Genomic DNA, 15871 nt, shown 5'->3' with positions numbered 1-15871 from the left:
GTGTGTGTGTGTGTGTGTGTGTGTGTGTGTCCGTGTCCACACACTAGGAATATAGCTCAGCATGTTCAAGGCTCTGGGTTCAAGCATCAACACTGTAAACACACACACACATACACAGACACACATGCACATAAACTTATATTTAAAGGTGTTTTAAATAACTGAAATATGCTAACCAGAGTAATACAGTGTCATTGTCCACTGAGAGACCCTACACCTCAGTAAGCAAAATGGAGAGCAATCAAGGAAGACACCCAGCACTGAGTTCTGGTCTCCACACCATGCACACCAACCCACACACACCTGTGCCTACATGCATGCAGACATACATACTTCCACATAAGCACACCACATCTGCATACACGTGTATGGGACATAAGCTCACTTTTAAATTTATGAGAAATTGGTATGAAGGCCAAACTACATTAAGCACCATTCAACTGTTGGCTTCATTTACTGTCATGAGCTAATATTTTTGTACACTGTAAAGATGTGTCTCTGCCTAAGGTGCCTTCTGATTGGTTTAATAGAGAGCTGAATGTCCAATAGCTAGGCAAAGGCGAATAGGCAGGACTTCCAGGAGAGAGAGGAACTCAGAGATTAGAATCTTGGTGCACAGAGAACAACAGTGAGACCTTGAGGAAGTCAGATGTACAGAAGGAGGAGGGATAAAGAGACACGTGGCAAAACATGTATTAAAAGAAACAGGTTAATTTAAGTTAAAATTAACTAGTGGGGAACAAGTCTAAGCTAAAGGCCAAGTTTTTATTGTTAATAATAAGTCTCCGGGTCATTATTTGGGGGCTGGAGTTCCAAAAAAAAAAAAATCCCACAAGAAAGACTGACTACAATTAACCACGTGTGAAGTGATGGGAATTATTTTCTCTTTTTAAAGACTTTTTTCCATTCAAATAGCAATTTCACTGCTGTTACAAATTCTTTCAAGTAATTACTTGAAAATAGAAATGGCCTTGCAGCTAATTGGAGACTAGGAAATCACACAGGAAATTAACTCGAAAGTAGACCTGCAATTCTACCTTCTTGGGAGGCTGAAGTAGGAGGATTGCAATCCCAAGGCCTGCTGGTTACAGAGCAAGTTTAAGGACAGTCTGGGCAGCTTAATCTTTGAGACTCTGTTTCGAAGTAAAACAATCTGAACAGATAATTGGGATTGAGTTCAGAGAGAGGGCACTTGCTCAGCACGCCCCAGGCTCTAGGTTCTTCCTCAAATCAGGCTGCTGGTTCAGTGAGGCACAAAACCCAGGCGTAGCTACAAGTGGTGGAAACAGTCTCTCCCACCCATGTGTCCCTCAGCCTGCCTTTAGTTTCTTCATTTCTCCACCAGGAATGTGGGTGTGTGAGCTGCTCAGCCTGCCAGGCTATGGAAATGTTTTGGAAAGTATAAAACATTAGTCAGCCCTTAGGAAATCTAGTTTTTCTGGGGGACATGATTGCCTTGGATATAAACTCAGTACTCTGATTTCTCTTTTTCATTCATAGGGAAGGTACAGGAAGGACCTGTTCTGGGGACAGAAGACCTTAATTACATTTATACTTCTCACAGTACCTTGCCAGGAGATTTAAGGCTACTTACTAACTTTAACTTTCTAGGTCAACTTCTCCATTGTTAAAAGATACTTTCAGGCCGGGCAATAGTGGTGCATGTCTTTAATCCCAGCACTCAGGAGGTAGAGGCAAGCAGATCTCTGTAAATTCAAGGCTAGCCTGGTCTTGTTAGTTCCAGGACAGCCATAGCCAGGGCTACACAGAAAAACCCTGACAAAAAAAGAAAAAAGAAACCTCATATGCTAAAGTGAGGTTATTAATAATACATAAAATATTAACAAAATCATTTTAGGTCTATATATAGTCACTACAAGGCTTCTGTTGTATCAGGCTTCTGTTTGTTTGATTGGTTTTTCAAGCCCTGGCTGTTCTGGAACTTACTCTGTAGACCAGACTGGCTTTGGACTAACAGAGATCCACCTGACCACCAGGATATTATTTTATTATTTATCTTTTTTCTTTTTTTTTTCTGTTGGAGACATAGTTTGAAACGGTGACTGTTCCAGGTGATTGGAACCTCCACTTCATGAGAATATCTATTATTGACTATACTTTGCTAACCTGTCTATCAACGTACTTAATTAATCCTGAACAATAATGTGATGCAAATCGCCTTTTCTCTAATAGGAACGCTAGAGGTGACACCGTATGTCTTGAGTGTCTCAGAGGTGGCCTCATAGGCAAGAACTGAACCTGGGCTGTCTGGCTCCCAAACCCACCGCTGTCCGCTGTGGTGTAAGCAAACCTAGGCTAAAATCCTTGCTCTGGCCCTCAGCTCTGCAGACTTGTACAGACATCTTCTTGGCCCTTCAATCCTCATTTCTCAGATAGAAACCTTATTTAGATGGTTATGTCTGAAGGTTAATTAATTACTGCATAAAAAACACCGTGCCAGAAATCAATCACCATGTGTCTCTACCACCTCCCACTAGGCTCCACCCCTCCCAGGCTCCACCTCCACAAGGCTCCACCTCTCACAGGTTCCACCCCCGCCAGGCTCCACCTCCCACCAGGCCCCATCTCCCACCAGGTTTCACCACCATCAGGCTCCGCCTCCCACCAGGCTCTACTTCCACCAGGCTCCACCTCCACTAGGCTCCACCTCCACAAGACTCCACCTCCACCAGGCTCCACCCCTACCAGGCTCCACCCCTACCAGGCTCCACCTCCATCAGGCTCCAACTCCCACAGACTCCACCCCAACCAGGCTCCACCTCTACCAGGCTCCACCTCCACCAGGTCTAACTCTCCCACTAGGCTCCACCTCCACCAGGCTCCACCTCCACCAGGCTCTACCTCTACCAGGCTCCACTTCCACCAGGCTCCACCTCCACCAAACTCTACCTCTCCCACCAGGCTTCACCTCCACCAGGCTCCACATTCACCAGGCTCCACCTCTACCAGGCTCTACCTCCACCAGACTCCATATCCACCAGGCTCAACCTCCACCAGGCTCCACCTCCACCAGGCTCCACCTCCCACTAGGCTCCAGCAGGCTCCACCCCCACCAGACTCCACCCCCATCAGGCTCCACCTCCACCAGGCTCCACCCCCACCAGGTTCCCATAAAGTCCCAGATGCCTCTAGAGAGAGACTTGTTTCCTGAGACTGAGCTGAGGACGGATGAGTAAACCTTCCTTATCCTCTCTGTCCAGCAGCTCATTCCTAGTCTCCCCTGGAATTAGAACCTTGCATTCTGCCCAGGTTTTGCAGGGGAGCCCGCTGAGCCTCTGATTACATCCTCTCTGACCACTTTGTGAGGCCCGTTCAGCTTCTGTGACGTGCAGTGAAGCTGCATGTTTTCTGGGGATCTTGACTCCCCACGAATCTCAAACACCCATTAAAATAGACTAGTTCTTCTCTTGCTTTTGCTTCATGAAGTCCTTTGGTTCGTGGTGAGAACTGAGAAATCTAAAGGCTCTGGGTGCTGGATTAACTAAACACCGAACTAAACACATTGGATTCGGATTACACCATAACAGCCAACTCCGGTGAACCTGGGACTGACCCCAGAGCTACATCATTCCAGGTCATCCCAGTTTTATCAAAAGTTTCTGACACACGCTGCACCAAAACCTGCTCGATTTCAGACTTCTCCAGCTGCGGCTGTCCATTGGTTCCACAGGCTACCATGAGGCAGAGTCACGCTGCGGCTTGACACTTTAAGTGTGTATCATGTTATGCTCTTAAACACTTCCCAACAAGGAGAAGCTGATGTAGGTGGGTCTTCTTTCTATATGTTACTTTCATTGGTTAATAAAGAAACTGCCTTGGTTTTTGGTAGGACAGCAGCTTAGATAGGTGGAGTAGACAGAACAGGATGGTGGGAGAAAGAACACAGAGGCAGGCAGACGCCATGCTTCTACTGCCCAAGATGGACGTGGGTTAGAATCCTCCTGGTAAGCCACGACCTTGTGGTGGCATACAGATTATTAGATATGGGTTAGTCAAGATGTGAGAGTTAGCCAATAAGAGGCTGGAGATAACGGGCCAGGCAATGTTTAAAAGAATACAGTTTCTGTGTAATTATTTAGGGTAAAGCTAGCCGGGCGGGTGGTGGAAGCGGCCCACCGCTCCTCCTTCTACAAGAAGCATCAAATGCCAGGAAAGAAAAAAGACTAATGAGGAGCCAATAAAAACCTCGGCAGGTTTACAGACCCCTTCTTCCCTTAATGCATTTACTAATCTGTTTGTACTGTTTACCCATGATGAACACAGTCCAATGTGGGCATCTCTGTACATAACAGCCACCTACAGTGTAGGACAGTGGCACTGGAGGAGATACCAAGAATCAATAATATAAACCAATACATAAAACAAAACCAATAATACCTAGCTCCTCTGTGAACCTGCCCTCCAGTTAGGATCCTGCAAAAAACGCCTTCCTCAGCTCTAGTCCTTTCCTGTAGTTTTCTGTTACTAGCATCTAGCATGGCCACAGAAATAGGTCCTTACAACCCGTCTTTTCCCTCCTTTTTGGGTTTTGACACAGGATCTCATGTAGCCTAGACAACTCCCTGTGTGTCTGAGGATGACCATGAACTCCTGACCCTCCTGCTTCTACCTCCCAAGGCCTAGAATTACAGGCTGACGCCACCACACCTAGCGAATCACTGTTCTCAACAGTCTGGTCGAAGCAATGGTGGATGTGCAGAACTGTCACTGAAAGAGACCCCAGGTCACGGAAAAGTTAGCAATCTGACTCTCAGCATTTATCTGTAATTCCAGCTACTCCTTGAGCAGGAAGATCAAGCATGAGAGGCCAGCCTAGGTAGTTTAGGGCTTATCTCAAAATTGCAAACATTGAAAGGGCATATAGTTCAGCAGTAGAACACTGTCCAGCACGTACAAGGATCTGTGTTAAATTCTCAGTACTGAAAACAAAGTATGTGACTCTCCGCACTAGAATTCAAACTAGCTGGTGCTGAGGACCCTGCTCCTCCCATTACCCCCAATGTTAGAGAACTGTTCCCTTACAGGCAGAAATTGCTAAAAAGACCAAAGTCTGTTGGGGACCCAGTGGTGCAGCATCTCCCTCTTGGCTTGCTTGTTCTCCACTCTGTCCTCTTTCCCTTCCTTCTCTCTTCCCTCCCTCTTCTCTGCTCTCTCCCTTCCTTTGCCCTCTCCCCACCTACCTTTCGAGTGGCAGTTGCAGGGCAGGCAGCGGTCTCGCTCTCGCTGCCGGTAAAAGCCCTCCCTGCACCTCTCGCAGTGAGCTCCGGCTGTGTTGTCGTCACAGTTGAGGCAGCGGAACCCATTGCCTGTCTGTCTGTGGAGCTCCTGGTCAAAGATGCACTGTTTGGATTTCCCATTGCAATCACACACTAAGGAAGAGTGGAAGAGAGTGTCAGAAAAAACAAACAAACAAACAAAACATCAGAATATTCTCCCAGGTGTTTAAATCGGTGATACAGGAACCACTACATGTTGGCTTACACTACTCAGTGGAAAGAGAGTGACATGGGCCATTGGGGGATAATGAGGACTCTTATTCCACCTAAAGGAAGCAGCAATTACACAGTGCTGGAATGATCATTGTCGTGAAGCACGAATTCAGGGTCACCAAATTGTCCAATCACATAAGAGAAACAAAAAAGCTTAGGTAATGCTTTTATGACAAATCATGGTTTGAATATCTGCAGAGAATTCAGTTTGGTCACTGTGTAAACCAAAAGAGCAAATCAACAAGCTAAGAGAATTGCCAGTCATGAACTCTTACTTAACTCTCTAGCAGTTTGTGATGTCTACTACTGAAGATATATACCATTTGTTCCTCAACAACAGCAACGGTGAGTGGCTGATATGGCCAACTGGACTGTTGGGATATTATTTCTGTACACTGCGTAAAGATGTGCCTATGTCCTTCCTCATTTGTCTAAGGCACCTTCTGATTGGCTTAATAAAGATCTGAATGGCCAATAGCTAGGTAGGAAAGAATAGGTGGGACTTCCAGGCAGAGACAGGAACTCTGGGAAAGAATCTGAAGCCGAGAATTTGTCAGCCAGACATGGAGGAAGTTGGATGTACGGTACTGAGGAGAGGTAATGAGCCCCATGGCAGAACAGAGATTAATACAAATGGATTAATTTAAGTTTTAAGAGGTAGTTGGGAACAAGCCTAAGCTAAGGCCAAGCTTTCATAATTAATAGAACGTCTCTGTGCCTATTATTTGGGAGCTGGCGGCCCAAAGAAAGTCTGACTATACTGGACTAGTTCCTTCTCATCCTCACTAGCATGTCCCTCTGAAAGTCAGTTGTCAGAGAAAACCACCATATAATGTCAGCCAACTCTGTGTGGGGGTCTAAACAGCCAAGACAATCACATGTGGGAATAACTGGCACAGTGTCCGACATATTATAGACACTCAAAACATTTTAATCACGGTTTACAAGAAAAGTGATAGGCCTTGAAATCAAAAGAACAGAAACATTTTTTTTGAATGAATTTCCTTTCCCTCCTGGGAATGTGGCTGTAACTCAATCCCAAGGCTCTGCGTATACTAGCCAAACACTCTACCGGTGAGCTATAAGCATTGGGCAAATCCCTTTGAGTTCTGCATCTTGTTTCCTCCTCTACAAATGTGGAACAGGTCAGCTGCCTGGCACCGGTTAGAGGGTCTGTCTGAATAAGGACCAGTCGATGCCCTTGCATGAGTCCCTTTTCTTCCCTCAGGAGAAACAGATGAAAAACAACACCTGAAGGTGAAGAAACTTGAACCATGGGGTCTGAAGGCAAATCTTCCCACGCTGTCTTCATTGTTCATGTAGCCTTGATGTGTGAGGAAACTCCTTGGTGCATGTGATGCTATTTCTAGAGTGTCTAGAACGTAGATTTAACCAGAAAATGTGCCCCATGTGCTGAACAGCGGTCCTGCGTAGGTCCCGTGTCTATTCCTGAAGCCACAATCTACTGCCACCAATCTCATTGGCTCCCTAAATATGTAACCTCACCCCAGAGCCAGTCTGGTTCATTTATTTTAAATGTCATTCTATCATTGTATGTGTGTTCATGCTTTTATGTTGGATGGTACTGCATGCATGTAGAGGACAGAGAAAAACTTTGGGGAATCAGTTCCATCTCCATATGTGATGCAGAGATCAAACTCAGATCCTCAGGCCTGGCAGCCGGTGCCTTTATCTACAGAGATTCCTTGCCACCAAACTGCTCTCTTTCTGGGACTTTACATCCATTAGTCAGTTAACCCTCATAATATTGTTTAACCTCTCTGTTTAGGGGATGGGGAGATGAATGCTTAGAGGGGTATGAATCTTGCCTTATGTTACATAAATAGCTAAGTAGCGAGGACAGAATTTGCTCCCTGGTTTTTGTGATTCCAAAGCCTCTGTCTTCATTGCTTCCCCTTCTCAAGAATCTAGTTTGGTACAGAGGTCCTATGGCCTCTTCTGGAATAGCTCATAATCTTGTAAACACACACACACACCAACTATGTGCATTGGCTATACAAATCATTTTATATATTTTTGCATGGGGGAATGTCACACATCATAACACATATGTGGGGACTGTCACACACCATACCATACATGTGGAGGTGAAAGACCCTGATTAATTCAGACCCCTCTAGCAGAAAAGTTAGAGCCAAAAAAAAAAATCTAGCAGGAAGAAAAGAACCAAATATCTAGGTTAGCTGGTTCAGTGACTCTGTTCCAGGAAAGCCAGCTGACCATAAAGTTAGATTATAATCTTGAGAATAATCTTGAGAAACAGGGAGTTACCCCCTTGTGATTATCACTGGTATTTTCGTAATTTTTCAATGATGCACTCCCTACCCTCTTTGGGTTATTGGGTTATGGTTTCTTCCCTTAAATACCCCTCCTCCCAGCTACTAGGGGTCTAACTCTCTACCCCTGAGTGGGAAATGAGTTTCAGTCCCAGTGCACTGGTTCCTGTCCTGTCAATAAACCTCGTGTGATCGCAGCAAGGATGGTCTCTCCTGAGTTCCTGGGGGGGTTGTGTTAGCCCGAGACTTGAGTGAGAGTCTCCCCACTCCGAGGGTCTTTCAGAGGCCAAAGGTCATCTTACAGTAGTCAGACATTCTCTTTCACCACACAGGTCCTGGGGATCAAATTCAGGTTGTCCGGTTCTGTGGCAGGAGCCTTTACCCACTGAGTTCTCTCACTGGCCCACGGGTCATTTCTGAGTAGAGTCTTAAGTCTACCTCTCTGGAGTTCTCACCATGTCCCTACTTCTGACACCCACACACAAACACACACATACACTCTTCTCATTCTCATTTGTTTATTTATTTAATTAATCAGTTTTTAGATAGTGTTCTTCAAGGCCGGTATTAGTCAAGGCTCTGAATACACAAAGAGCCATAATGTCTCCTTCCTCTCCAGTTAAGATGGAGATTTATCACCTCTAGTCATGTCAACCATTTCTGTCATGGTTTCCAGATTCTTCCTGACTATTCCTTTAGCAATAGACCCCACTTTTCTTCCTTCTTCTTCTTCTTCTTTTCTTTTCTTTTTTTTTTTTTTGTTTTTTGTTTTGTTTTGTTTTTGTTTGAGACAGGGTTTCTCTGTGTAGCCCTGACTGTCCTGGAACTTTTTCGGTAGACCAGGTTGGCCTTGATCCTCCTGCCTTTACCTCCCTAGTGCTGGGGTTAAAGGCCTGTGCTGTCACACTCCTTACTTGAAAGACAAAAATTGACTATGGTACTTCAAGGCCTGAACAGCTCAGCTCAGAACAGAATCCCGTCTGTTCTGAGACTAGACACCTTCATTACAGGGACAAAACCCAACATTTCATTAAGTTTACAGCGTACTGAATTTGTTACCAATTAAAATCTTCTGGAGGTGTTTGTTTTCTGTTTCTCCCACAGAACCATTGCCAAGCCGAGTCTTTCACAACTAATGCTGGTGAAGCTGACTTTTAAAATCTCCAGCAGATGTGCCACACAGCTGTCAAGAGCTGTGAAATTTCTACCGAGGAAGGGGTACGCCCACCACATGTGTTACGTCCCTGTAAGACTCTTCCACTGTGCCAGCCAAGGAACCAGGGCCCTCCCTGGCCCGTGCCTCCTAGGCGCAGGCTCCAAGCAACCACATTAGCCCTTCTAACTCAGAGCAGATTGTTGTTTTATTTTATTGAGACGGGATCTCATGTAGCCCAGGCTGGCCTGGAACTCAGTCTGAGCTGAAAATGACCCTGCAATCCTGACCCTTCTGCTCCCATTTCCAAGTGTTGGGATGATGGGTTTGTCAGCACATCTCACAGACAGACTAAGGGTCTGCATTGCTTGAGAATTTGGAGAAGATTCTCCTAGTAGCCTGGCCTGCAGGACTCTGAAGTTACCAGGCAGGGTTAGGGTTCCACAGAACCATACTGATGCAACATTGAGGCTTTAAGCGCTCACACACAGACAATGAGAGGAAAATTCACCCTGTTTCTTTTGCACAGAACTGTTCTTTCTGCCATTGGTCTTTTCTTGAACCACAACTTCCTCCAAATTTTCTCCTTAGGCTGATGTCCCTATAACCAATGATGACTCGCTCTCCTAGCTGGGGGAGAAGAAAATAAAAGAAAACAAACAAAAAAACAAAACCCCTCATATTTTAAATTCCAGAATATTCTTGCAACCAGACTTAATAAAATAAACATAATGCAGTTTATATGAGTCATTTTTATTTGGGGTCATCTCTTATCAGCTAGAACCATGAGTTCACTGGTGACCCTAGGCATCCACCACGCTAGATGTAGGCTGATCAGTAGAGAGACTGTGCCAGCGAACCTAAGAGAAAATAGCACTCACTTTCAGGGGACGGCAGCCAGCAGCCAGCAGCCAGCCAGGTGAAGGGCTACTCTAGTCAGGGTTTCCATTTATACTTTTCAAAGAAAATAGAAATCTGGGTTTGTGTAGGAAATCTATTGAATTTTAAACATTTGTTTTAAAAAAATTAAAATGTTCTTTAGAAAACAAAGCTGTGTTAAGAGTAAAGTACTGTTCTTTGCTTCTTACTTCCAACAGACAAGAAATGGGAAAATTAAATCCCTGGGTACCACATAGCACTTGGAGCTGCTCCATAGCAGCTGTTTAGTATTCGTGAATGAACCAATAAATGGATGCTCTTTTGAATTTTAGGAAACCTGTTGCTGAATGTGGTGGTTCACACCTGTAATTGCTACACTTGGGAAGCTGAAGAAAGATCAATGGGAGTTCTTGGCCAACCTGGATTGCATAGTTCCAGAGATTCTGTAGAAAGAAAGAATGAGAGAGAGAGAGAGAGAGAGAGAGAGAGAGAGAGAGAGAGAGAGAGCTAACTAGCTTTAGATGTGAAGTAGGCACACTTAAGGAATAGCTAGTAACCTCGGACTCTGATTGATTTGGGGTATGCACACCCCTTTCTCCTAATGATGCAGATGGCAGCCTGGCTCCTTTACCTGCACATACTATGTAAACATGCCCCTCTTCAAACAATGTACCCAGATACCCTGGGTGCCCTCCGCACCCGCATCAGTCTACATGCTCACCCCTCTCTGGATAATAAGATGCGTCTCTTCCTCTAATAGCCATCAAACAAAGACAGCATCTATCCAAATATCCTCTCTACTCTCAGTGGAAAGACTGGACCAGCCTGAGCTGGCTTTTGATACATACATAATAAGGCAAAGTGTGTCCTCGGTAAATGTCCAGGGAAAAGCCTGTGTATATCATCCTATGCATACTGGCCATACATGCGATTAAAATCAGATGCATTAAGGGAAAGGACATGCACAAAGAAAACAATTATATGACCTAATCAATAAAAATAGAGAACTGCCTATACTACACCCGCCTATACTATTAATTCGGTTAATAGTAACCGAATTCCTCCATCTCTTGAATTCCAGAAGAAAATGCAAACAATAGTCAGGGCGCGAGTGTCTTCACTCATGTGGCACAATGCTCCTTGTCGCGTCTTCTGACCCTTTCTATTGCTTTGCTCTAAATAAAGGTTCTTTTGCAGAACTGTTTGAGCTTTGATTTCAACTCCTTGAATAAGAGGTCAAGTACCTGGAAGCACCCAACCCCAGCACCACCCCTTGAGACAGATGTCTGTGTTTGGATCATTTAAAGAGCTCCATCTATCCCCACGTGTCTGCACATGGATTAAAAATATAAATTCAGCAGTCACTCTTCCCTATTGTCCTCCACGGGAGTCCAACTTAGCTCGCTCTACCTAGATGAACAGACTAAAATGCAAGCCCACAATAGATTCTGAAATAAGAGGAAATTCTAAAAACGTCCTTAGTTTCATACTTTTCCTTCCCTTATGCTTAGATGCGCTTGATTTTATGCCTGGAAACTTTTTTTCCCACTTTCATTTTTCAGATTTGTTGCTGTTCTTCCAAACGCTGACCCTGTGTCAAACATTATAAATATACCATCCAGCTTCCATTGGGAGGCCTTGACACACATACAAGTGATGACCGTGCAAGTTAAGACAGGCGTCTTGGGCATCCCCTGAGTCAGGAGCAAGTCTTTCCTCCCTGAACAAATACATACTGAGCGTCTAATGTGTGCTAGGCCACTCCAAGCTCCAGAATCCAGCAGCAAACAAAGTCAGCATCTGTCCCAGCCCTGGCAGAGTGTGCATGAGAATCTGGGTGTCAGATAACCGAGATAAATGAGTGGCAGAGAGAGCTCCTCGGGATAGTGATGTTTGTTAAGGAGCAATGTATAAACCAGGAGACATAAATAACTGTAAAAACAGGGTGGAGAATAGGGCAGGATGGAAGGGTTGAAAGTGCTCTCTGCTAGTTAATGCGTCACTGTTTTAATTACTACCTGCCTGGCTACGTTCTCTGCCCATTTATTACTGGACACAGTGACTTTCTAGTAAGTTACCACAAACATAAAAACATAAAAAATTATTCCTTATTATTTTATTCCAGGCTATAGTTTTTCTTTTACCCTTTCTGGTAAATTCTCTTTTTTTTTCCAAAGCACCTCTTTGGTAGATTTTATTGTTTTTGTTTTGAAATGGAGCTCAATGTGTAGCTAGGCTTGCTTCCAAGTTGAGATCTTCCTGCCTCAACTCCTGAGTGTGTGGGGCTTTAGGTGTGTGCCACCATGCCCCATCATGTTGACAGAGTGTTGTTTACTGATTTTCCCTCTTGTGCTCTTAGCCCAGAAAATGCACACCTACTTGATTTACTTCCTGTATGTGTGTGTGTGTGTGTGTGTATGTGTACCAGGCTGGCCTAGAATCCATTATACAGCCTAGGTTATAGCAATTCTTCCATCTCATCTTCCCCCCAGCGCTGTAAGCATCCGTACCTGACTTTATCTTGGTGTGGGAGAATTGTCCATATTCTGTCAATCATGTTTTAAATAAATGCTGATTGGCCAGGCAGGAAGTATAGGCGGGAAAACCAGACAGGAAGTAGAAACGATACAATGAGAACAGAATTCTGGAAAGGAGGAAGCTGATTCCTGCCACTCCTGCCCAGATCACCAAAGCAGCAGGATGTGACTTGCCAGCTGAAAAAGATACAGAGCCATATGGCTAAAATAGATCAGAATAATGGGTTAGTATAAGTCATAAGAACTAATAAGTAGCCTGACCTAATGGGCCAATCAGCTTTATTACTTATAGAGATCTCTGTGTGATTTTCATTGGTGCTTGCGGGTTGTGGGGTACAGGTCGGGACAGAAACCCCAACAAGCCAGCCCTCATGTTACAAAGTTACATTATCTTGTTGAACTAATAGATACCACTTAGCAACAGGGAGACTACACTGGGCGCTTGGACACTAATACTTCATGAGCCAGCAAGATTTCATAAGAGAGCTACCAACATATTTTTCCAAAGATGATGTTGGATCCATATATAATTTGTATATATTCATTAAACACTTACTACATTACCCATGCTTTCCAGTATCCCTATGTGCAGGCCTGGTTCAGAGTTAGCATTAAGATGTCATTACAGGGGCTGGAGAGAGAGTTCAGTCAGTAGAGTGCTTGTTAGGCAAACAAGAAGACCTGGGTTTGATCCCCAGAACCCACATTAAAATTATGGGCGTGCTGGCACATGCTTAAAACCCCTGCACTGGGGAGGCAGGGCTGGGTTCCTGGGGCTTGCTGACCAGCCTGCCTAGCCTAACCAGTGAGCACTGAGCTAATGAGAGATTGTCTCAAAACACAGCTCCTAAGGAAAAATTGTCCTCTGATCTCTATTGTTAGTACACAAATGCATGTACATACACACAATTTAATATACATACATGCATATATACAGATAGACAGATAGATAAAGATATGAAATATTAGAAAACACAAAATCAGAGTTGCCAAAATGGCTCGGCAGATAAACAAAGATACTTTGCCATCAAGCCTGACAACCCAACTTCAATCCTTGGAACCCACATTGTGGAAGGAGAGAAATGGCTCCCATAAATTGTCCTCTGACTTGCACACATGGGCTGTGGCATGTGCAGGCACACGCACACACACGTACGCATAAAAAGCAAAAACTAACGAGAAAAAAAAAACCAGAAAATAAAAAGCACACATGAACCCTGGACATGGAACTCAAAACGACTCTGTCGCTGTTGCTACCCCCAGTCAGTATTCCTCTGCATAGCCATTCACACGCCCTCTTTCCAAGCCAGGAACACCTCTTCAAAGCTCATCGGCTTCTCTGTCCCCTGACTCCAGCTCCTGACAGCCAGCCAGGTTCTCCCCACAGATAAAGGAATGCAATTCATCAAGTTCACCTCCAGCCCTAAATAAACACTTCGGAACCGGAATCATCTTACAAAGATTTTCACATATTTCTGTAAGTCTAGTAAAGCGTGGGTGGCACTTGTGTCTGACGGTGCTGCGCACTGCTGCAGTGTGTGTGATAATGATAACTCCAATAGCTTGGTCGCTGACCCTCAAGGTGCTTCTTAGGAGACCTCCAGGCAGCCAGATGTGGGCTGGTCCACCCACTACCACCCACACTCCTCAGGAGAACAGATCAAAGGAACAATGGAGCCCGGGAGCCTGGAATCCCTCTGGGGTGTTCCCAGCACTCCCACCCCTCACTAAACATGGCCTCCGACAAGTTAGGACAGGAAGCCAAGGGGCAAAGGCTGTTTCCAAGCCGTAGACTCCGGAGAATGAGAGGAAACTGGAAATGCTTCCTAAGCTGTGCTTGGGGCCAGGCTGTGGGATAGCACCAGCGGCCGCACAGGTTCATCCAGGCAATACTCTTTTTAAACTTCCCATAAGAAAAGAGCATCTTTTGAAACAAGCAGCTGCCAGATATTGTAAGAACTTGGCAGACCTCGGATTGCCGGTGTTACAAAGAACAGAGCTATTGTGCCACACTTAAAAGCAAGCTGTGCACCAGGTGTGGGGCACATGCCTGTAATTCTGAAAATCAGGAGGCTGAAGCAGGAGGACTGTCGTGAGTTAGAGGTGAGCCTAGCCTAAATCTGTCCCAGACAGACAAACAACAGCAAAACTCGACAAAACAAATAATATATGCACCCAACTTTTCACCAGAGCAATCTGATTTCCACTTCGGGGCAGCGTGTGAACACTGGATTTGCTGGTGCCTTAAAGGCAATAACAAAATGAAAATACACAAACTCTTTTGAAAACCCTGTATACCTGGCCCATGTCAGTCCCTCCTTAACTCTCTTTCCCTTGTTCCCTTGCCTCAACCCTTGCCTCAAATTTGACCCCTGCACGAAATCCAGAACCCTAAGTTCTTTGCTACCTCTGATATTCGGGTTTGCCATTTCCGCAGAACTGACTGGATGCTCTAAGAAACATGTATTAGATTATGCACTTCCCTGCTCACAACCTGCAGACTTCTTTCTGAACACCGGAAGTAATCCTCCTCACGTGACCACAGAGCTCACTGCTCCCGTCTACAACATCATATCTGTGGGCATTACTCAGTTCATCTCTAGAATTTCTCTTCTCTATTCCAATGGTACCTGGTCCAGTGCTTGGCACCACTGTTGCTAGGATGGATGAGATGGAAGGGAGCAGAAAAACAAGGAGGAGGAAGAGCAAGGAGAGACACAATAAAGGCAATCTGACTTTAAGAAAAGTCATTCAAGGTGGGGATGGCTCAGTGGGTAAGGGAGCTTGCTGCCAAGTCTGAAGACCTGAGTTCAAGTCACAGAATCCACATGGTGGAAAGAGGAAACCCCTCCTACAAGTTGTCCTCTGACCTCTCCACATGTTCACCATGGCATGTGCACAACCGCACACTAATAGATAAATTAGCAAACAGTGTAAAAACGGAAAAGCCAAATAAAAACCTGAACCTCAGAATTCCCCCAGAATCCAGGAATACACTTGACATTTCACAAAATGTAGGGCTGAGAATGTAACTCGGTGGTTCAGTGTCTACTACATGAATACCTCTAGGCTGCACCCCAGGAACTGCACAGAAATCTCCTGTTACAATACACATTTGTTATTGTCTCTGTATGGCATTCATTGCATTAAAAAAAAAAAAACCAACAACAAGAAAACGACTGTTTCAACACAAAACTATCCACAGCGAGATAAGCAAAGACTCCAGAGAGGAAGGTATTTTCTAGTAAAGGAAGGTCTGGAACTTTCTGGCAGGTTGCCTCTAACACCAGAGGAACTATCTCTGTCGTGGTCTTACCATCTATCTCTCCCTGGCCTGTGACAGGAGACACTGGTGGGCAGCAAGCCAAGGGCTACACGGAGGAGGGGCAGGGGTGCAGCAGGCTGGGGGCATGAGCTCAGCAGGTCCGGATGGGGCAGCGTGCTTGCCACGTAAGCAGTACTACCTCAGGAGCCAGGCATCTCAGCGGCAAGTTT

At 45.0% G+C, this 15871-nt stretch overlaps 1 protein-coding gene across 1 annotated transcript in view; it reads right to left on the bottom strand.

Moving 5' to 3' along the window:
• Lamc2 (laminin subunit gamma 2) overlaps window positions 1-15871 on the bottom strand; it is a 66813-nt gene that overhangs the window by 39953 nt on the left and 10989 nt on the right. The window contains exon 3 of the mRNA XM_048431082.3: window positions 5202-5390. Coding sequence (XP_048287039.3) covers window positions 5202-5390 — 189 coding nt within the window. The remainder of the gene's footprint in view (window positions 1-5201; window positions 5391-15871) is intronic.

The sequence above is a fragment of the Myodes glareolus genome, chromosome 5 (genome assembly GCF_982192425.1).
Source record: "Myodes glareolus chromosome 5, mMyoGla1.1, whole genome shotgun sequence".
NCBI lineage: Eukaryota > Metazoa > Chordata > Mammalia > Rodentia > Cricetidae > Myodes > Myodes glareolus.
Note: the sequence above shows the minus strand (reverse complement) of the source record. Positions and strands in the feature narration are given on the sequence as shown.